We start from the raw sequence: 23,919 nt of genomic DNA on the forward strand, positions 1-23,919 counted from the left end.
CTGTAGTCCCAGCTACTTGGGGGGCTGAGGTGGGAGAATCACTTGGGCCTGGGAGATTGACGTTGCAGTGACCATGATTGTGCCACTGCACTCCAGCCTGGGTGACAGCGCAAGAGCCTATCTCAAAAACAACCACAACCACAACAAAAACAAACAAATTACAAGGGCTTGGGGTTTGCTCACATTTAAATAGCTTTCTTTGCCCTCTTCAGTTCCAATAAGATAAAAGTTAAGTCCATATTTGAAGTCTCTGTCATAAACAAGCAGAAGCTCATTTCCAGGATATTCCTACAAGAATATAATTGAGAGAGGAAGTTAATGTTCAATGGTCATTCAGTTTATTTTGATGCTAACACAAAATTCATATTTCTCTAATCAACCAATTATAGAAGATAACCATTGTGCTAATCTATGGCTGTTAACACCAAATTGCAAAATTATTTTATTAACTTTAAAAAGCTCTTAAAAATATAATGCATCCAGGGAAATGTACATGCACTTTTACTTCTAACAGGAAAAAAGAATCAGTTTTTGTTTGGTATTGTGCTCTGTAGCATGCATAGAGATAAATCAGAACCAAAATTATGAATTAAACAATTAAAGCAGAAAATAAGGACAGATTCATATTCTAGTTAAAACTGGGCAAAGGCGGAGCACAGTGGCTCATGCCTGCAATCCCAGCATTTTGGAAGGCCAAGGCGGGCAGATCACTTGAGCTCAGGAGTTTGAGACCAGCCTGGGCAACATGGCAAAACCCTGTCTCTACAAAAACAAAAATCAGTTGGGCATGGTGGCCTGTGCCTGCGGTCCCAGTTACTCAGGAGGCTGAAACGGGAGGATTGTTTGAACCTGGGAGGTGGAGGTTGCAGTGAGCCATGATTGCATCTCTAGCCTGGGAGACAGGAGTGAAACCCTGCCTCAAAAAACAAAACAAAACAAAACAAAAACTGGGCAAGGATGAGCTTTTCTGGGTGTGGGATTAGATAACAAGTCATTGATGGAACTTTGCTTTTCACAGAGGATCATCAAACAGGATTCCCAAGGAGGGGTGGGCAAGCTAGCACTTGCCCAAAGCAATGGGGCCAGATTTGAACCAACAACCTCTCCAACTTTTGTTATTATGTACCAGGAACTTCTTGAGGTAGGACTGAAAATAAAGAGGGATATTGTGCTTACCTGGACAATTTTTTTGACTGGGTGGAAATCAGATACTGCAGCTCTGTTGCGCAGGTCCTCAAAAATATCTTCTTTATTGATAAGCTTATAAGGTTGTTCATCTGTGACATCTTCACCTATTCGGCAGCTAAATATTTCCTGGGTCTTGGTGGTTAATACTAAAGGATAAATTTCTGGATGACCTAGGAAAGAAAAGTGGAATTTGGACATTAAATGTGACCACTTAAAATATTAGCATTAGAAAACATGCAATTGCTTGGTTTTAATAATTATCTGGGTTAAAATTTTAAGACTTTAAAATTATTATTCCTGTATTTAAAGTAAAGATATCCATTATTTTTTAAATGCCAAAAAAATTTTTAAAAAAGAAGAAAGTAACAATGGTCCATAATACTACCTCTCAAGAAGAAAAACCTCTATTAATATTTTGCTTTATTTTCTTCTAGCCACTCCATATATACCTCATATGAACTTCTAAATGCTGCTTTTAATATTTATCATTATGTCACAAGTATTTTACAACGACACTAAGTAATCTGTCTAAAACATTATTTTAGATGAACTGAATTCTATAGAATAATTTTAAACCATTCTCGTGTTGGTAAGCCTTCTAATTTCTTTTCTTGCTTGTTTCCAATTATTGTAAATAATCCTACAAACAAATATCTAGTTTATAGATTTTTATTGCATTTCAAATTATTTTCTTGGGATAGATTTAAAAAGTGAAATTATTGGTTGGAAGGTATGACCACTTGTTTAGGCTTTCAGCCTGTATTACTTTCCTAAAACACCCCAACCTCACCCTCTCCCCTGCTGCTCTCTCTTACCAGGTGACTGGCTTTTTATTTCACAGAGAAAACAGGGTCTGAATAGCACAGAATCCTGCCAGGTCCTGCAGCTCTGCCCACCTGCTAATCAAAACGGGCACCACCTTTCTGCCCTTATGCACTCAGAGGACCTGCCCTCCTCAGCCACCAGGGTCCATTCAACTATTCCTTTCCTTTCAGCTTTTCTTACTTCCATGCTGCTTTCCCTCAGCTGATTTGCTCAATGGTCTCTCATTTTAAAGAAACCTTCCCTTAGAGCTGGGCGTGGTGGCTGACACTTGCTCGAGGCAGGCGGATCACGAGGTCAGGAGATCAAGACCATCCTGACTAACACAGTGAAACCCCATCTCTACTAAAAATACAAAAAATTAGCCAGGCATGGTGGCACACGCCTGTAGTCCTAGCTACTCGGGAGGCTGAGGCAGGAGAATGGCGTGAACCCGGGAGGTGGAGGTTGCAGTGAGCAGAGATCACACCACTGTACTCCAGCCTGGACAACAGAGGGAGACTCCGTCTCAAAAAAAAAAAAAAAGAAAGAAAAAAGAAAAGAAACCTTCCCTTGAGCCTATATAGGGATCTCTGCTCTTTAGGGCTTCTCTTTTTCACAGTCAAACTTACTGTTACTCAATTCCTCACATTTTTCAAATAGTGACTTCTCAGTTGGTTGTATTAATAAACCCTCGGACACAGGAAAGTGGGTAGGGAATCCCTTTCCTCCCATCTAGCTGCCAGTCCCAGTATTGCTCTCAGAAGAGGAGAGAGGAGAGGTTCAAGAGGCTTCCATCTCTGGTCTTCCCATCCCTTCTTCGCACCTCAGGCCAGTCCTTAGCAGCAGCATGCCCCGGGAGGGTGGACACTAGAGGACAAAGGAGCATTTTGCCTGCTGCCCTCCCCTCTCTCAAGCCTTCTTGCTGTTTTTTTTATCCTTCATATCACTATCATCAGCCACAACAGTTTCAGCTCTGCATCTGTCCCCAGGACTCTCTCCCCAGCTCCCAGGGTCCACTCCCATCTCCTCCAGCACCCACGCCCCTGGATGTCAGGCCATCCTCCCTCCAACTGCTCAATAGATGTGCCAGCAAGGGGGAAAGTGTATGTGGCCTCTCATTTGGAATTTTGAGCTTATTTTCCAATAGAAATATTTCCCCCACCCCAGGGGCTCTGTGGTACAATAATTCAGGTAATTTGGAGGTTTTAAATAACTGTATGCATAACACTGATTATATGCGGAAGCATATTTCAAACTGCAGTCAGTTGGCATAACATTGGGAATTCAAGTTGTTCATGAATGAAGGACAAATTATACACTTTTATCTCCCTCAAAAGACTAACCGTAACACTTGGCACCTATGAGATGCTCAATAAGTAACTGTTGACTTGATTCAAATCAAGTAATCCTCTGCAAACAGACTGCATTTGTAGTGTCGAATGGGTAACAAAAGTTCTGTAGTTTTGTCTGAGAAAACCACTAGGTGGGACTGTGAGACTCACACTGTGCTAGTGCCGAAAAGAAGGCAGCTGTCCCTAATAAACAGAGGCATTCAGGAAGACCAGAAAGCTTTCTATCATCCTCGACACTGGAAAGACAGCACCAAAGATTGTTTTCTATGTTATCTGCCCCTACTAAACACACACTTCAAATTCTACTGGCTTGATATTTTTCACACACAAAAAATGATCCTTTCACAGTAATTGGACTTTTTCAAGGCAACTCTAATATAGGATCTAATATTCCTTTATCTAGAAGTCAGTAAAACTGGTGGACTGTTTCTGGTTCGAGTTGGCAATCAGTGATAACTGCAGATAACTGGCAGCCAACAGATCACACAAAACTTCTATAGTCCAGTACCATCACGCTCCATCACCATGAGAACCAAACTAACCAGGGCAAGGCCTGATGCTTCTGGCCACCCCAAAGGGTCACCAGCCAAATACTGTAAAACAACTGCTATTGGGTAGGCTTTGAGGCACACACTGAGAACAGCACCATAGGCTACAGCAATGAGGCTATTGTGATCAGCAATGAGATGGGCTCCCTGGAGCCTTCAGCAGAGTGGGAGGCTGGTTGCTGCAAGGAGTGTGAAACAAGCGTTGGTGCAGAGGAGGAGGCCTTCAGGGCCTTCTGAAGCTGACTGAGGTCAGGAGTGCCAATCACAAGGACAATGTCTGCGAGGGCACTTCCATGGTGCACCTACTGCTCCAGACACAGTTTTAAGCACTTTATGTGTATTATTAACTCATTTAGTCTTCACAACAACATTCAGAGGTGGCTACTATATTTGTCTCCATTTTTTAGCTGAGAAAACTGAGGACCACAGAGTTCAATAACATGTCCAAGGTTAGCCTCTGGGAGTTGAAAGTGGTGGTACTGGGATCAAAACCAAGGTCCCTGAACTCTACTATGCTACGCTTTCTCTCTAATAAGTGGACACAGAAGATCCATGGAGAGGGTCCTGCTTCTCTACACATAGACAAGGAGGGAACAGAGATGACTTTCCATAGGATCCAGTGAATGGCAGTTATTCACCTAGCAGGAACCAAAGGCAGATTCAAGCTCTACACAATTCATGCCTCAGAATCTTACTACATGCACACAATAGAAGGCTATGCAATATAAATCATAGGTTACACATATATTGTCCTACATAATGAGCGTTGTTTAAAACAACTCTCATACATTTCAACTGTACATTCTTTTTTTTTTTTAACATTTTGGTTGCTATCTAGTTTTTTAAAAACAGCTTTGCTGAGTTATAATTGACAAACAATAACCTGCATACAATATGTACAATTTGATAAATATATGCACATACCCCATGAAGCCATTACCACAATCAAGATAAAGAACATACCCATAAGACCCAAATGTTTCCTCCTGCCCCTGCCTTCCAATACACCTCCTTCATCCCTAAGTAACCCCAAGTAACCACTAAGCTGTTTTCTTGTCACTATAGATTAGTTTGCTTTTTTCTGGAATATTTATAAATGTACTCTTTTTGTTTATCTTCTTAGCATAATTATTTTGAGATTCATTCAAATTGTTGAATGTAGCAATGGTTCATTCCATTGCTGGCAAGTATTCCATAAAAGAAAAAAATCTTTAAGATTTTAAAAAAGAAAATCTTAAGAAAGCTTTAAGATTTCTTGGGATTTTGGCTGTGGGTGTCATATCTGGGAAATCTTTGCCAACTCCAAGGTCACAAAGATTTTCTCCTGTTTTCTTCTAGAAGTTTTAGAATATTTGGTTTTACCTCTATGATTCCTTTTGAGTTAATTTTTGTGTATGGTGTGAGGTGTGGATTGAGTTCACTTTCTTACTTACAGCTATCTAACTGTTCTAGCATCATTTGTTGAAAAGACTATCCCTTCTCCACTGAATTATCTTTGCATCTTTGATGAAAATCAATTGACCATGCACATGTGGTCTATTTTTGGACTCTATTCTCATGCATTGATCTACTTATCTGTCTTTATAGTATCTTTTTATAGTAAAAAGAGTTAACATGAACCTACTTTGTGACAGTCCTATGTAAGGAAATGTGCATGTACTACTAATTTAATTTCCATATCAATCTTATGAGGTAGATAGTCCATCTTGCTTTTCAGATGAAGAAGCAGAGGCTCAGGGAGGTGAAGTCATCTGTGGCCACACAGTCACTAAATGACTTTAAGTCATAAGTTTATGACTTAAACCAGGTCTGTCTAATTTCAAAGCCTGTGCTATTAACCACTTCTGGCAAACAGAATAATGTCCCCCTAATATGTTCATGTCCTAATTCCTGAAACTTGTTAATATGGTTTTGCTGTGTCCCCACCCAAATCTCATCTTGAATAACTCCCATGTGTAGTGGGAGGTAATTGAATCATGGGGGCAGGTCTTTCCTGTGCTGTTCTCATGATAGTGAATAAGTCTCATGAGACCTGATGGTTTTATAAAGGGAAGTTTTCCTACACACGCTCTCTTGCCTGCTGCCATGTAAGATGTGACTTTGCTCCTCATTCACCTTCCACCGTGATTGTGAAGCCTCCCCAGCCATGTAGAACTGAGTCAATTAAACCTCTTTTTTCAAATAAATTATCCAGTCTCAGGTATGTCTTTATTAGAAGCATGTGAACAGACTAATACACTTCTGTATTGTTACCTTACATAAGAAAATGGATTTGTAGATATAATTATGTCACGGATCTTTACTTTTTGTTGTTTTTGTTTTTATGTTCTTTTTATTTATTTATTTATTTTTCATTTTTTAAAACATTTATCCCAGATACTGAAGGTTAAGGATTTTGAGGTGGGGGGATGATTGGGCCTTTGACATTGGCCCAGTGTAATCCCAAGGGGCCTTATAAGACGGCAACAGGAGGATCAAAGTCAAGGAAGGAGATGTGACAAGGGAAACAGAGGTCACAGGGAAAGATTCCAAGATGCTATGCTGCTGGCTGTGAAGAGGAAGGAAGGGGCCAGGAGTCAATAAATACAGTGGCCTCTAGAAGCTGAAAAAGGCAAGGAAACATATTCACCTCTCAGGGCCTCCAGAGATAATCAGCCCTGCTGACACTTTGCCATTAGCCTGGTGAAAGTAATTTCGGACTCCTGATTTCCAGAACTGTTAAATAATACATTTATATTGTTTAAGCCACTAAGTTTGTGGCAATTTGTTACAGCAGCAATAGGCAACTCATATACCACTAACTCGTATTATAATTTGGGTAAATTATTTAACATTTGGGAGTCACAGCACCTTCATGTCTGTAATGGCCATGATAATGCCTACTTTATAGAGCTAAGGCAATGAGAAGAGTGGGCCTGGCACAAAGTCATTGCTGCACAAATATTAGCTATGTGTAAAAATTATATTTATTCTCCAGAAACCTCTGGGCATCACCTTGTTAGGCCCTTAGGACTGACAGTTTTTTAGTTAGCCTATTGATACCTTGGTTCCTTGTTAGAAAAAGGGATCTCAGTTTCTTGGAGCATGACAGCCATCAGCCCTGATTAACAGTTGGCAAGGTCAGGGCCCAACATGAGGAAGTCAGAGGGGTCCTGATGCTACCTGAGGGGAGTCTGGGGGTAGAGACAGGCTTGAGGAGAAGGGGATGCTAACTCAAAACCTACACTTGTCTCACCATAATGTTCTGAGGTTGGTTTTTTCTTTCCCTTAAGCAAACATATTCCTATTTTTCAGTTCATTTACTTTCAATGAATACATCTCAAACTGTGCCCCTTTATCAGGTTCACAGATTTTCTTACCAGTCAATTCATTTAGTTAAGAAATATTTACTGAGCACCCACTATGTGAAAAGCATGGTGCTAGTGCCAGGGTATCCAATCTAGACAGAGAGACAGATAATAAATAATGAAGTACACTCATAGATACAAATTGTGGGCTGGGCATGGTAGCTCACACCTGTAATCCCAGCACTTTGGGAGGCCAAGGCAAGAGGATCCCTTGAGCCCAGGAGTTCAAGACAGCCTGGGCAATATAACGAGAACCCATCTCTACAAAAAAAGAAGAAGAAAAATAAAAAACAAAAATAAATACAAATTGTGATAAGTGCTATTTGGGAGAAAACAGGATGAGAAATGGAACTAAGAAGGGTAGCTGTGGTGGTCTATTTAGACAGAAACAAGAGGGAACACAACTCATTCACTCATTCATTTATTCAGTAATGAGTTATAGTGCTGTTTGCCATGATTTGGCCATGAGTTCAGTGTTAAGGAATCAACAATATACATTAAATAAGGAGTATTTAAACAGAAATACATATAAAACAAGGTTATGTATTGACTAGTTAATGAAAATGTGACCAGAAGCTCACAGGAACCTAACCCTGTGTTTCCCCTAGGAGCAGCAGTCCAGTATTGGCTAATTCAGTATTCAAAGGGACTGTATAGAATACAGGAACGAGAATTGACTGTACTTTAACTTCAGGATTTTAAGTGCTATGAAAGCAATTAAACAAGGTAATAGGTGACACAGAGGTCAAGGAAAGTCTCTTGAGGAAGTGAGATGGTAGTCTAGATCTCAATGATAAGAAAGACAAAGTTGCATAAAGGGAAGATCTATCTAGGCATCAGGGACAGCAAAAGCAATGGCCCTGAGGCTGGAATAAATTTGGAACATTCTGTGCTAAGCAAGGCTGATGGGCTGTAGGTTGGTGAAGAGGAGAAGGAAACAAGGTCAGGACCACTTGAGCACAGGAGCCAGGACCACTGCAAGGTGTGCCCAATGGCAAAGTAAGACCATGGGGGAGTTTAAGCAAGAAAGAGGAGTTTAAGCATGGTTGGGCTGCTGTGTGCCAAATGGACAGAAGGAGGCTGAGTGGAAGCAGTGATATTAAATAGGAGCCGTGGGAACTAACCAATGTGAGGAGTGCAGAGGTTTGGACTAAGGTTGCAAGTGGGAAGATAATATGAAGCAGATGGGTTTGAGATATATTTTAAAACAGGTGGAATTCATAGAAATTGGGGTGGTTTGAAGGGGTAGGGAGGTGTGGAGGGAGAGAAAGAAAGAAATTAAAGATGACTCCCAGGTTTCACTAACTCAATAAATATTTATCGGGCAGCATAACCTGCTGCAGGCACTGTGCTGGGTGCTGATAACAGAGCCACTTACATTAGCTGACATTCTCCCACTTTCTCCCCGCCTCCACACTCCACACCTCTGCCCCCTCTACTGCCCTGGCCCAGGTCATCACCATCTTTCCCCTGGATTGTTGGAAAAACTTCCTAACTAGTCTCTCTGCTTCAGTCCTTGCTCCTGCAATTTGCTACACAGTAGCCAGGATGACCTGACCCTTTAAAAACATGTCAGATGGAGTCACCCTTTGCTTAAATACTACCAATATTTCCTCATTTCATATGATTAAAAGACAAAATATTTACAGTGGCCTACAGGGCTTTTAGGTCTTCCTCCTTGCCCCCCTCATTGTCTCCTTTCTGTTTCTAAAAGTGAAGCGCGTCATCTAAGTCAACTCTAAGAGAGAGGTTCCCCCTCCATCCCACCAAAAGAAGTCTTGTTATAAGATTATTTAGCCTTTACATGTAGGAACAACATTAGTTTAGTTGTCTACGATCTAGTTATTTGCTTAAAAACCAGCCTCTTTCCTTGAAATAGTGGCATCTTAGCGTGAAGTACAGATAAATATTACCTATGAGCAAAAGTTTGAAAAAATACTTATCTGATAAAAGTCATAAGTTGCAGGCTTATAACACTTTATAGTTATAAAAGGTCTTTCAATAATCATATAATGCATTTTTAACGAACTGCTTGGTTGAAGTTTGTTTCTCAGTTTGAAATTCTCTACTCTTATTTTTTCTTTAAAAAATTTTTCATTTTATATTCTAAATGGAATGGTATCATTTTAGCCCATGTACATTTTGATTGATCACTTCAGTTTATAGTATTCCTGCTTGCTTATTGCATTATTAAAATATTATAAAACTGAGGACGTAAGTTGTAAATTATATTTCCACTTACCCATGCTCTCCATATTTACTGGTTCCATGTCTTCACTAGCTAGAATATAATAAAAGGAAGTCAAATTTACATTTTTGAATCAAATACATCTCAATTTATTATAATCTTTTATTTCTTCTTCTTCTTTTTTTTTTTTTTTTGAGACGGAGTCTTGCTCTGTTGCCCAGGCTGCAGGGCAGTGGCGTGATCTCGGCTCACTGCAAGCACTGCCTCCTGGGTTCACGCCATTCTCCTGCCTCAGCCTCCCAAGTAGCTGGGACTACAGGCGCCCGCCACAACACCCAGCTAATCTTTTGTATTTTTAGTACAGACGGGGTTTCACCGTGTCAGCCAGGATGGTCTCCATCTCCTGACCTTGTGATCCGCCCGCCTTGCCCTCCCAAAGTGCTGGGATTATAGGCATGAGCCACCATGCCCGGCCAATCTTTTTTTTATTTTGAGATGGAGTCTCAGTCTGTTGCCCAGGCTGGAGTGCAGTAGCGTGATCTCTGCTCACTGCAACCTCTGCCTCCCGGGTTCAAGTGATTCTCCTGCCTCAGCCTCCTGAGTAGCTGGGATTACAGGCGCGCACCACCACGCCCGGCTAATTTGTGTATTTTTAGTAGAGACGGGGTTTCACCATGTTGGTCAGGCTGGTCTCGAACTCCTGACCTCGTGATCCAACCGCCTCGGCCTCCTAAAGTGCTGGGATTACAGGCGTGAACCACCACTCCCAGCCAGTTTATTATAATCTTTACCAAACCTCAAAACACAAAATATAAGTACAAATATACAATGAAGACTTAAACTGTCTTGTGAATAATTAAACAGAGAAACTCTGAATAATTGTCTTTCACACTGTTATCTCTTGGTGATATGTTTACTACAGCATTCATTATATAGCATTTAATTGGTATCATAATGAAATTAGTCAAAAGTAAGAATGAATCTCCATATATCTTATTCCTCATACATTTGACTTTATGTCACAGAAATATTTTATTTCATTTGATATGTAAAACCATAATCATTTTGCTGCTAATATATACAAATACTCCACAAAAAAAATCCCATTCAATGAAGAAATATTCCTACCAGCTAATACTGGTTTTGGGCTTTTTTTGCCACGTGATGACTTTTTCTTTTGTTTTGGAGCCATGGTTCTGACTTGGGCTGCATAAAGAGATGATACTATTAGTAAATTGTTACAATTTGCAAACAACTTACAATTTCAAATACTAAACATTATCATTTAATAAACATAAGAATCTGTTTTCTAAGTTTTACCCTGGGCTAAATCAACCTGTATCTTCATAGAACGGGTGTTCTGTGACAAAGGCTTATTGCAACAACAATCTTACTGATGAGATCTTACTGTTCTGGTGGAGCCGTTTACCTGAAGCGCACCATGGTGACCTGCCAGAACAAAATCTCAGCCACAGGTCCTGCCATGGAAGCACGACAGAGGACTTGGCTTCCCTGCCTCTCACTGAAGTTCCCATCCCAGGTAGCTGCTCTGTGCTGCCTTTTGCTGGGCTTCCCAACAGGTAGCCCAGCTACAAAGACAAGATAGGCCACTGGGAGTGACAGGCCCACAATGTGCATATGCATATATAATTTTTAAATTAACGTAATTGAGCTCATACTTTTGTCTTAGCATGTGAACATATAACCACTAAGGCCTTATTTGGGCTATCGGAGAGAATGCCTCCAAAAGTTTTCCATGGAACTGTTTATCAATTTTGACAGGATAGAACACTGGCCAAGGTCATCACCATGACATCAAATCCTTGTCATCTCCGCCATGCTTACCTTTGTCTCATTCTGTTTAAATGGTCAGGAGTGTGACTGCAGGAGCCTGGCCAGCAGAGTTTTTAAACAGGCTCTACTTTTTCCAGCTGAGTGATCTTGGGCAAATTACTTACCTTCTCTAAGTCTCAGTTTATTCATCTATTTAATGGGGATAATAATAAAATCTACCCCACAAGGTGATTGTGAAGACTTAATTAAATAAAGTGTCATCAATCAACTCAATCATCTTTGACTGGTTTGCGTCACTTTAACAAATCAACACAGACTATTATTTCATAGCCCATGGTCAAAATATCACAAGTTTTATTTTATTCCTAGATGCTGGATCACAAAATCTTGTCCAAAGTGTGGATGTGAGTGTGTCTGTGTTCGTGTGTAAACATCTTCCCTTTAGATTTTCTCATATGAATTTTTTAAATGATAAAAATAATAGCTCACATTTGTGAAGTGCTTACTATGTGCCAAGCACGGTTCCAAGTACTTTACATGTCTTTTTAATTTAATCTTAACCACATTAAAACATTTTTACTGACATATAATAGTTGTACATATTTGGGAGTACATATGATACTTTGATACATGTATACAATGTATAATGGTCAAATCAGCATAACTGGGATTATCCATCATCTGAAACATTTATCTTTGTGTTGGGAACATTACCATTCTTCTAGCATTTTGAAATATGCAATGAATTATGGTTAACTATAATTTTCCTACTGTACTATTGAATACTAGATAACCACATTTTATTATTACTATTATCTTCATCTCCATTTTATAATGAGAAAACGAGGCCCCAAGAGGTTCAGGTGACTCTCCTGAAGGGACACAGAGCGCAATAGGCAGTGGTGTCAGGCTGTGAGCCCAAGCAGCCTGGCTCCAATAGCCACATTCTTAACCTCTGTACTAGATGATCCCTTGGATTTCAATGATAACTGCTGTGTTTCATTGCAAATGAAACTATTTTAAATCATTGATTTTACCTAGGAAGGCAGGAATTTTTTTTTTTTTTTTTTTTTTTTTTTTTTTTGAGACAGAGTTTCACTCTGTCGCCCAGGCTGGAGTGCAGTGGCGTGGTCTCAGCTCACCACAACCTCCGCCTCCCGGGTTCAAGCGATTCTCCTGTCTCAGCCTCCCAAGCAGCTGGGACTACAGGTGCATGCCAGCAAGCCCAGCTAATTTTTGTATTTTTAGTAGGGACGGGGTTTCACCATATTGGCCAGGCTGGTCTCGAACTCCTGACTTGGTGATCCGCCCGCCTCGGCCTCCCAAAGTGCTCGGATTACAGGCATGAGCCACCGTGCCCAGCTAAAAAGCAGGATTTTATTATCTAATCAATATTTTATGATTCTGACAATTTCTATTTTTAAGATATTCTGCAATGAATGGATCTGACTCAACTCTTTAGACTGTCAAATGTCCTCCATATCACTTCCCAGTCTTAGCATAATTTCAAATCTTTCATCTATTCCTTTTTTCAGAAGATTCCTTATCAATGTACCCCTTCTCCATATGCTATCCCAGCTGCATTTTAGTTTGATGTAAAATACTTGAAAAACTTTCTTTTTTTTCCCCCAAGACAGAGTCTTGCTCTGTCGCCCAGGCTGGAGTATGTGGTGCTCTCATGGCTGTAATCCCAGCATTTTGGGAGGCCGAGGTGGGTGGATCACGAGGTCAGGAGTTCGAGATCAGCGTGGCCAACATGGTAAAAAACTCTTAACACCACTTAGCCTCACCCTATGCACACACCATCACCACCACCACTATTTATTCCACATATATATATTGAGTGACTATGCTGCACCAGATGCTATCCTAGGTGTTAGGGATACAGCAGTGAACAAAATAGTCAAAACCCCTTGTACAAGCTCACATTCCAGGAGAAGACAGAAAATGAACAAATAAAGGAGGAAAATATAATTAGTATTTCAAGTAGTGAGAACTACTAAGGAAAAAAAATAAGGTAAGAAAAGGAATTGGACATTGGAACAAAGACCTGAGAAAGGAGAAAGCAAGAAACACAGATATCTGGGAGAGGAAGAGTATTTTCAGGTGGAGGGAACAGTATGTTTAAAGGTTTTGGGCATATGTTTAAAGGTTCTTAAATATGCCAGGATCATGCCTGGCATATTTAAGAAAACAGCAAGAAGGTCATGATGGCTGGAGCAAAGTCAGGGAAAGACTGCAGGCAAAGCTGGTCAGAAAGGTGACAGGGATATATTAGTCAGGTTTGCTGCAGTAACAAATGACCCCTACATCTCAGTGACATACAATAACAAACATTTATTTCTTCTCATGCTATGCATTGTGGTGCGGATGAGCTGCTTCAAGTCTTCTTATTCCGGGATCCAGGCTGAAGAAGCAGGCCCTATTTCACACATACCACTTTCACAGCAGAGAAAAAAGCAAGAGAGCTAACGGAACTACATAATGCTTCCAACTTTCTCCTTGGCACTGACATATTGTGCCTCCTGCTCACATTCTATTGGCCCAAGCAAGTAAGTCAATCCTGATAATGGGGGAGGGATTCTCTGCCTGATTGGCAGTAGGTAGGAATGTATGATCCTCTTACAGGTATGGGAGGTAATGGCTGGGAATGATATAATTGGAAACAACTATATAATATACCACAAGTGGGGCTAGGTCATGTATTAGGACCTTGGTTTTCACTCTGAATGAGGTGGAGAGCTACTGGATGGCTTTCAGCTGGGAAGTTACTTTACTCCATCTGTCCCACAGTTTAAGAATCAATATGGCTGCTGTGTTGAGAAAAGACTGCAGCAAGGAAAAGGCTGAAGCAGGAAATCCAGTTGCGAGACATTTAAAAATTCATGGGAGAGATGAGGGTGCTTAGATCAGGGAGGTGAAAGTGAGATGGGAAAAGTGACTGGATTCTGGGTATGTTTTGTTAAGTAGACCCAACAGGATTCACTGGTGACTTGAACATATCACTTATGAGAAGGATAACATCAATGAATTTTGCCTAAGAAATTGAAAGCATGGAGTTGCTATTTATTGAGATGGAGATCCCATGGGAAGAGCAGATTTGAAAGAGAAGTTCAGGAGTTCAATTGAAGGTATATGAAGTTAGATTGCAAACTGGACTATCAACTCTGTGAGCATGGGGATTGTATTTTCTTTCCAATTTTTGTAACCCCTGTAACTAGCACAGTGAACATACTAAAAAAAAAAAAGTTAGATTAATAACTCCTTGGTCCTCCTTCCCTTCTGCCATGCTTAGCCTATGAATTTCCAGTCTAAACAAAAGGCTTCTACCTAATGGTCTGTGGAATAATCTATATGCATGCTGTATTAGTTTTCTCTTAATGCTGTAACAAATTACCACAAATTTTGTGACTTAAAACTACACAAATCTATTATCTTACAGCTTTGTAGTTCAGATATCTGACACAGGTCTCACTGGGCTTAAACCAGAGTTAGCAGGGCTGCATTCCTTTCTTTCCAGAGCCTGTAAGAGAGAATCTGCTTTCTTGTCTTTTCCAATCTCTAGAGCCCACCAGCATTTCTTGGTTTGCGGCCCCATCCTCCAACTTCAAAGTCAGAAGGGAGAGTTAAGTCTTTCTCACATAGCATACTCTAACCTCTTCTTTCTCTTTCACTTTTAAGGACCCTTGTGACTACATTGGGCCTATTTAGATAATCCAGGATGACCTCCCTATGTTAAGTTCCACTGATCTTAATTTCATCTGTGACTTTACTTCTTTGCCACGTATGGTAACATATCCACAGGTTCCAGGAATTAAGAAGTGCTGCCGTAGAATCAAACTTGAATATAGGTATCAGTTTACGATCATCCCCAAATAATCAAAGTAAACAAGTGTCCTGTTCTTTTCAAACGCTGCTATTAAATGCTCTGTACATAATTTGAGTTTCCAGTTTTCAGGGAAAAACAAAGTCAAATTTTCGGCAATAAATTAGGCACCAAAATTGGAATGTGCATTAATGCAAGCTGCCTTACCTGAACAGCTCATTTACTACTTTCACAAACATTAATTGACTTCTGTCTAAATTACTGACTAGTGACTAAGGGCAAAGTGACTAGTGACCAGGTACTAGTGACCAGGTTGTTCTAAAGGCTTTTAGGGGTCTTAATTCTTCTTCATTAAAAAGCATAATATCTATATTTCTAGGCACCATAGATAGAAACATTCATAAGCTGAAGTGAGCCAGGTGAATATAGTCTACACTGAAAGGAAAATGATTACTTTGGGAGTAGCCACCTTATATTGTATTTCAGTTTCAGGCAAAATTTTGCAGTTTATTTTAGTAATTGTAAATAATGAAAATCCTACCAACATTATGTCTAGAAAATAAATCACTTTTAACTAGGGGTATCGAAACCAAATGAATAATATACTCTGTATAATTTCAATAAACACATATATTCAAGGTTTATTTTTTATGTAGATCTTTCTTTTTAAAAACAAATCCCCAATAAAAGATATTACTTTCAAATTATAGCAGGGCTTACTGAAGTTTTTTTTCATAAAATTAATTGAATATTTCATGAATGTGTTATATTTAACAAACTTTTTTCTATTAAGTTGCATATTAAAAGATTATGAAAAAATTTTCAATACCCAATCCTACTTTAGTCTAAGTTTACTTTGAAATGTGCATAACATTTTTTTCTGTTCCCAGCTGAAATCAATTTGTAATTATTAAGAGTAGCAGAAGAGGCCAGGCGCAGTGGCTCACGCCTGTAATCCCAAAACTTTGGGAGGCTGAGGCGGGCAGATCATGAGGTCAGGAGATCAAGACCATCCTGGCTAACACAGTGAAACCCCCGTCTCTATTAAAAATACAAAAAAAATTATCCAGGCGTGGTGGCAGGCGCCTGTAGTCTCAGCTACTCCAGAAGCTGAGACAGGAGAATGGTGTGAACTCAGGAGGCAGACGGAGCTTGCAGTGAGCCGAGATCACGCCACTGCACTCCAGCCTGGGCGACAGAGCTCCAGACTCCATCTCAAAAAAAAAAAAAAAGAGTAGCAGAAGAGATAATTCATCTACTTCTAAAATCAATGTTGTGCCTAACCCAGTGGCTTGTGTTTTGACTGGTTTTCAAACCTCTAGAGCTGAGTAGATTTCAAAATAGAAATTTTGGAAGGTAACACTTAGAAATGTTTAAGCATTTTTATTAAAAATATTCTTGATATTAACACTACTTATTTTCTTTGTAAATTAATTTACCAATTTCAGAACACCTTTTGCCATCAATGCACAAAGGTCACATTTTCTAGATTCTATGTTAACAGCAAGAGACATTAGAGGTTGACAAAAGTGTGTATTGGGTAAGTCCCCTGCATAACAGATCAAAACCTGTGATGGTGCACCACTTGATTACGAGGAACAATGCATTCACAGCTGTCTACGATCTGCTTCCAGACTAACTCTCCAACTTGCCCATGACTATATCCTTTTATGATGCTTCTATTATGCAGGAGGTTAACTACTATAGATGAAGGCATAAGTAACATATATTAAATTGTCATAATACAGTGATTTAAACAGCTATTAATCTCCTCTCTTCACTTTATTCATGTAATGCATTGTGAAAGTTGTCAGAATCAGCATGGAGCCACTTGTGTTAAAAACTCAGACAAACAGAGCTAGGGAAGGCCATGAACGGAGCGTATGTCACAAATGCCTGATAACAAGAACTATCACAAAAGACTATACAGAATCACAACCTTGCATAAAGGCCATTGCCACTCTACACACACACACAAAAATACTTCTGCAAGGATATCTGCCCAGGAACTGCCTGTCCAACCTCAGACTGGTGCCACCCTTGTCACTGACTCTGTAGCCAAGGATAACTATCTGAAGACAATGATATAATCCTCCTCATTTTTCCTTTAAAAACCTTTGTGTCCTTTTATCTCCTTGAACATACATATAGTTTACTACCACATGCATCTTCCCATTGTAATGCCTATTCCCAAATAAACATTTTATTTTAGAGAGTCCCCCTCTCTGTTTGCTATCTAGGTTGATAGCACACACCTGTTTACATGTTCTCATTTGTTGCCTGTGTGTATGTGTGGCTTATTCCCAGCCAAGAGATCTTGATTATGAAAGGACTTGTAGCACTGGCACCTTCTCTTTAACTGGGGTCTTCCTTACAAAAGTCTTATCTTCCCAGGTCTTCTTCAATTAGCTGACCTCATCTAGGTGGTCATCATCCTCTTTCCTCTTCCCAAATAATTTATAAGCTCATCATGCTTGCTTTTCATCTTTCTACACTTATTTATTTATTTTAATTGAGACAGAGTCTCGCTCTGTCACCCAGGCTGGAGTGCAATGGCATAATCTCAGCTCATTGCAATCTCTGCCTCCCGGGTTCAAGCGATTCTCCTGCCTCAGCCTCCCAAGTAGCTGGGATTACAGGTGTCCACCAACACGCCCAGCTAATTTTTTATTTTTTAGTAGAGATGGGGTTTTGCCATGTTGGCCAGGCTGGTCTTGAACTCCTGACCTCAGGTGATCTGCCCGCCTCGGCCTCCCAAAGTGCTGGGATTATAGGCATGAGTCACTGCACCCGGCTTTTTATTTTAAGAGATGAGGTCTGGCTTCGTTGCCCAGGCTGATCTAGAACTCCTGGCCTCAAGAAATCCTCCTGCCTCGGCCTCCCAAAATGCTGCAAATATAGGTGTGAGGTACCTCTCCAGGGATATCTTTTTTTTAAAAAAAAACAAACAAACATTGATATAGAATAAAACCCAAGACTAACATCTTGGGCCTCTGGTAAATGTGTCTCCAAGAACTATTGATTCTCAGTAAATCTTCACTAAGACCCTGATTAAACTTCAAGATTTTCCTGGGCCCTTCAGCCATATTTTGCCAAGTATACAACATCCACCCCTAGAGACAACTATTCCTACAATGTCTATTAGTCTATACTCTTGTTTCCTTCCTTCCATACCTATTTCCACTTCTTTCCAAGATTGGATATTCACTTATTTGAGTAGATGCTATCCTATTACTTCTCCCTTCCAAATATCTTCTGAATTCCAAGCCCTTCTCTCCCACAGCCTCCTCTGGTTCAGGTCTTTAACATGTCCTCCAAAACTGGAGCTCCAACCCTGTTTTGTGCCATGAACTTTTGGCAGCCTGGTGAAGCCCATGCATCAAATAAAAACATGAGATTACAAAGAAGACAGATTATATGGAAATATAGTTATTAAAATATTTTTTTAAATTATGATAAAATAATTTGTACTTCTTTATTAACACGTTAAATAACAAAATCTAGCTGTGGTTCTAATAACTACCTTAATTGTGAGTTAATGATGAGTATAAATAATATATTTACAATCTCTATAATGTAATATGAAAAGAGTTGCTGACAAAGTCACAGGCCTGTGAGTACTACTGTGGTTTGTTACCAATTGAATACATTTCAATTGGTGGTTAGTGAAAATAAATATGTAATTTAAAAAATCCACAGATTCTCCTCCCTGAATCCTCTGCCCTAGATCATGGACACTTAACTGGCCTCTCTGCCTCTGTTCTAACCAGAACAACTACTCAAGAGGCCAACCTCAGAGTTCTCCAAAATTGCATCTCTTATCAAGTCTCTTCCCTGTATAATGACTTTTGTGGGTCCCTATCATTCACAGTAGCATTCTCTTCCAGATTGTAGAAATGGAGCTCATTTGAAATGCAAATTTCCTGGACCTCCTTTGATTTTGCTGGTCTGGGTTGAGCCTGGGGCTCTGCATTTTTAAAAGCATTGTGAGACAGTCTTGCACTTGTGGTCTACACACCAGACTTTGCAAAACAAAATAGAGTCCGAACTCATGTAAGTATGGCCTTCAATACTTTCACAGTCTGCCTCACTGCGTCAACCTTTCCTGTTCTATTCCAGCCTCACACGGTTTCCATTCATTCCCAAATAGTCCAGGACTTTCCCACCTCCCTCTCTGGAGAATCCCCTTCCCTCCCACCCCTCCTGCTGCTCCTGGTCCACACCATGCAGGCATCTCTCTGCTTGCTTCAATCTTTCTCATCATTCAAGGCAATTATGAACTTTTCTCCCAAAGCCTGAAGCCTCCCTGACTTCCTCACTCAGGCTGAAACAATCTTGTTCTCCCTGACACTTTCCAATCACACTATGTGTAATTACGTATGTCAGGCCTCTGCAAAGGCAGAGGGCTTCAAACTCAGCGCTTCCTAAAACATTGCTGTGAATTCATTTAGCATTCACCATACACAAGAAGAAGGAGAAAGTATTGAGCAGCAATTAGGTACTGGGTAAACTAGTCACTAGGGGAATAAGACAATGTCCTTACTTTCAAAGAGTTTGTGTTCCCTGTTCATCTTCCTCACTGTTTATCTACTCCAGCCCTTTCTAAACAGTCCTGAAGTAATCTATTTCAGCCCACATTAATCTTATATTGTTTGACCCCCGCCCCAGACAGATAATCAGAATCATGCTGTTTTGGCATTCATTCATTCGTTCATTAACTCACTCATTCATGGTTTATTGAGCTCCTACTATGTACGAGGCAATATGATAGTCACTGGGTGTATACACATGGGAACAAGACAGTACATGCCCTCAAAGTTCTTAGAGTGTCGTTAACTACTTTCTCGTTGCTATTTTTGTTTCCCTCACTAGGCTGGAAGCTCTTTAAAGCAGGGAGAGATTTATATTTTTTGTAGTCTTCACTGCCACTAGCCTAGCACGTTGCTGACACAGCGAGTGTTCAAATACCCTTGAAAGAGTGAGTAAAATACTTGTTTTCCACGCCGCCTTTCCCATTCAGAGCTTCTCTTACCTGATACTGCTGATCTGAAGGAAAAGGAGCCTCTTTGCAGTGCCCTCGGGAAAAGCTCCTTCGAGAGCTGGAGGTGGGAGTTTGACTCTCTTCTCTCAGAAAAACAAATCGCAAGGGCACAAACCGCAGCAACTCTGCCGACTGTTGCCAGGACGCATCTGTCGCTAAGAGAAAAGAGGCGATTCCTCTGCGAGATTGACAGAGGACCTCTACCAATACAATGTCCGCTCCCTAACAGTGTCTTTCAAAGCCGACTTATGATTGGTTGCCACGATGTGACGTCACTAACGCGAACCCGGTGAGGCCAGCAGCTTTCCACTACCAAGGAAAGAGTTTTGTGGCTTAGGTATATTAATGACAGTAGCCCGGCCTGACCCCAGGTCTAACAGGCTCGGTCCATGCCTCACACCCACCGCAATCTCACCCAGAGAAGAATCTTTTTGGGGTGTGGACCCTAGGAACCAGGAGAGAAAATGTTAAGAAGGCTGCCCGCTCAGAATCCTTTCGGGCAGCTTTCCTGCCCACCCCCTGCAGCGAGCTGGGCCCTCCTAGGGAGTGGAGAGGAAGCTGCGCTCCACTGGGTGTCGTGGGCGCCCCAGAACCCTAATGGGTTACATTTCCCTCTTGCCGGAATAACTTTTGTTTAGAATTTGACTCAAGCTGTAAGTATGAGTCTCCGGGGAAGAAACTTGAATCCGTGAGTAACCCAAGGTTCATTTTATCTGTGATTAGGAGTCCGGTGGGATTCATACAGTGACGCTCAACTCTCTGAACACTGTTCTCCTCCTTTCCCTTAAAAAATAATTATAACTGTCTCATTTGTAAAGTGGCAGAATTTAATAAAGTAATGTAATTGACTGCTGTAATTGGTGTAAATAAATTTTTACACCCAATTTAAATAAAATCTTTGAGAAGAGGCTGATCATTTATAACATATGAGACTTCAGGGGGCTGGCGCGGTGGCTCATGCCTGTAATCCCAGCACTTTGGGAGGCTGAGGAAGGCAGATCACGAGGTCAGGAGATCGAGATCATCCTGGCTAACACGGTGAAACCCCGTCTCTACTAAAAATACAAAAAATTAGCCAGGCGTGGTGGCGCGCGCCTGTAAGTAGGCTGAGGCAGGAGAATCGCTTGAACCTGGGAGCCAAGATCGCACCACTGCACTCCAGCCTGGGCGACAGAGCGAGAGTCCGTCTTAAAAAATAATAATAAATAATAATAATAACTTCCTAATTTGTAAACTGGCAGAATTTAATAAAGCAATGTAATTGACTTCTGTAATTGGTCGAAATTAATTTTTACACCCAATTTAAATAAAATCTTTAATTGAGAAGACGCTGATCATTTATAACATATGAGACTTTAAGGATCCTGAATGAAGATTTTTACATGATGTGCAGAAAGATCATATAGATTCTTTCAAATTTCTGAAGAATTTGTGTTCACAAAATTCAAATGAATTTTACAATACAAATTATGAAGAAAATAAAACTAAAAAAGAGATATTATCTAAACATTCTGACAACTTTTTTCTAGCTTGTCCACTCCCAGGAACTGGAAGATTCGTTTTCCCCTGGGCTCAGTCTTGAGTCTTCTTTTCTCACTCTTCGCACTCTCCTGGTGGCATCAGCATCATATATTCCCCTTAGCTTCAGCCATAACCACTAAACACACCAGACTTCCATTTCTACATTCTCAGCCTAACATATCTCTTAAATTCCAGACCTGAATTTCCTCTAGCTACTGGACATTTCCAACTACCTGTCTAGTTCAGTTCATGTTGTTTAATAGATGCTAAATAAAGATTAAATGTAGTGAATGAATGAATGACCATAGCACCATAACTTAGCAGAGCCAAAGTCAACTCATTATCTTTCAGAAACGTTTTTTCCTTCTTTATTTTCTACCCTAGGTAATAGTATCATTGTCCATCAGTTGCAAAACGAAATCTGAAAGTCATCCTTGACTCTCCTCTTCTACTGCCCACAGTTAACATATCATTAAGTTCTGTCATTTTTCTTTCTTGACTGTCTCTCAAATAATCCATTTTCTCTTAACCATCCTCTGCCTCTGCCTTATTTCAGATATGCCTTATCTCTCACCTAGACGGTAGCAATAGTCTTTTGACTTGTTCTATCTCTTTCCCTCTAATTTATTTGCCAAGTTGCCACATAATTTTCCATAGTTTGAATCCTGACATCACCCTGCTTAAATATGCTCAATCTGGCATATGAAACCCTGTATAAACAGGGTTCTGAAAGACACTGGAAATAAATCTGGAAGGTAATTAGTTATTTTTCTAACCTCATTTCCTGCTTCTGTCCCCAGCCCAACCCACATTTTAGTCCAGTGCTTCTTAACTGAAGACCCTTAACAGCCAAGGAGCAGGAAATCACAGGGGCCAGGAGTGAGTAGTAAGTAGGTTGATGGAAAGAAGGTTTATAACATGAAATAGACTTCTACAACTGAGATATATTTGTTTCATATAAAGAATTTATGAAGTTTTTGCATTTGGCTCTGCAATGGATTCGTGTTTGTTTCAATTTTTTAAAAAATGTCTAAAGCCACTATCAACTAAAATTGACAGAAAATTGAATAAACACAAAGAAACCTTAGGCAACTGTGACATGCTCATCCTGTGGTTTTGCACAGCCCCTGACATACTGCTGTGCAGGTCCAGGAGTGTGTGGGTCTCAGGCTGAGAGCCAGAGCTCTGGTTACATAGCTCCTGACTGGTCCCCTGTGCTGTGCTGGGTTATAACTGTGTGTCTGCTCTTCCCGCTGCCACCACTTCTACCTCTGTCTCCATCTGTAATGTCTTTCTTCATCCTCATTACTTGGTAAACGACTATTTATTTTTCAAGACCCAACTCAAATGTCACCTTCTCTGTCCAGCCGTACAGGCACTCGGTAGAATTAGACACTCTTTCCTCTGTTTTTCCATTATACCAAGTATTACATTGTGTTGCAATAGCTTGTTTACATAGATGTCTCCCCCTCTAGACTTTAAGGCAGGGATGGTGTCTCATTACTTTATATTTCCTTTACATCTTTTATATCACACTGTGATATAATGTCAAACATAGGTTTTGGTTTGTTTTTGTTGTTGTTTAGAGAGGGGATCTCACTATGTTGCCCAGGCTGGTCTTGAACTTCTGGGCCCAAGCCTTGGTGTCCCAAAGTGCTGGGATTACAGATGTGAGCCGCCATGGCCGGCTGGACATAGGTATTTAATAAAACATATATTTAATTATGTAATTGATTTACTATTCTTGGAAGTAAATCTAAAAAAACTCTCTAACAGAAGCTTCTTTGTATTTTTCCAAATAATTGGCTTTCCTTAAAAAAAAAATTATAATCCTTCACAGTCAGATTTAAGGAAGTAAGAATTACAACCTTGTGATCTGGCTGAGACACCAAGCCCTTCTGTCATCTTTTCTTTAGAGACATGCCAAGGGGATGTCCATTTGATGGAATGAGTCATAAGTCACAATACCAAGAAAGTTAAAAGTTAAATTGGAAATGTTTAGAAATTTCTTCATGTTACAAATTCATGATTGATTGACCATCTGTTCTTTCATGGGAGTGGTCAGAAATGAAATATCATCATGGTAGCTAGTGAATATGTCCATGCTCTTCCAGGGGAGGTTGAATTGAATTTCCCTGAAACTTGAAGATATGTAAAAATTAGTTTTAGTTTTATTGATTGAGCGAACATCTAAAGAGTCAAGAAGTCATAATTGAAAATATTTCTCTGATTCTTTAAGGACATCTTGTTAAGTTTCAGATTGGGTTTACAAAAGGACAATCTGATAAATTGATATGAGGTAGATTTTTA

General features: G+C 40.1%; 1 protein-coding gene across 5 annotated transcripts in view; it reads right to left on the minus strand.

Annotated features, from left to right (window-relative positions):
* Positions 1–21,047, minus strand: part of DNAI3 (dynein axonemal intermediate chain 3) — a 73,785-nt gene extending 52,738 nt beyond the window's left edge. For 2 of the 5 annotated variants that reach the window (XR_010124149.1, XM_063653449.1), the window contains exons 1-5: positions 20,080–20,250; positions 10,556–10,633; positions 9,482–9,520; positions 1,177–1,358; positions 184–288 (exon numbers count right to left, since the gene is read on the minus strand). Coding sequence is in view for 4 of the 5 variants with exons in the window: in XM_063653449.1 (XP_063509519.1) it covers positions 184–288; positions 1,177–1,358; positions 9,482–9,520; positions 10,556–10,619 (390 nt within the window). In the remaining variant the exon portion in view is untranslated. Of the gene's footprint in view, positions 1–183; positions 289–1,176; positions 1,359–9,481; positions 9,521–10,555; positions 10,634–20,079 lie in introns of all 5 variants that reach the window. The other 3 variants (XM_054478126.2, XM_063653450.1, XM_063653447.1) reach the window with 2 other exon arrangements.
* Positions 21,048–23,919: the final 2,872 nt, after the last annotated feature.

This window comes from Pongo pygmaeus, chromosome 1 (genome assembly GCF_028885625.2).
Source record: "Pongo pygmaeus isolate AG05252 chromosome 1, NHGRI_mPonPyg2-v2.0_pri, whole genome shotgun sequence".
Classification (NCBI taxonomy): domain Eukaryota; kingdom Metazoa; phylum Chordata; class Mammalia; order Primates; family Hominidae; genus Pongo; species Pongo pygmaeus.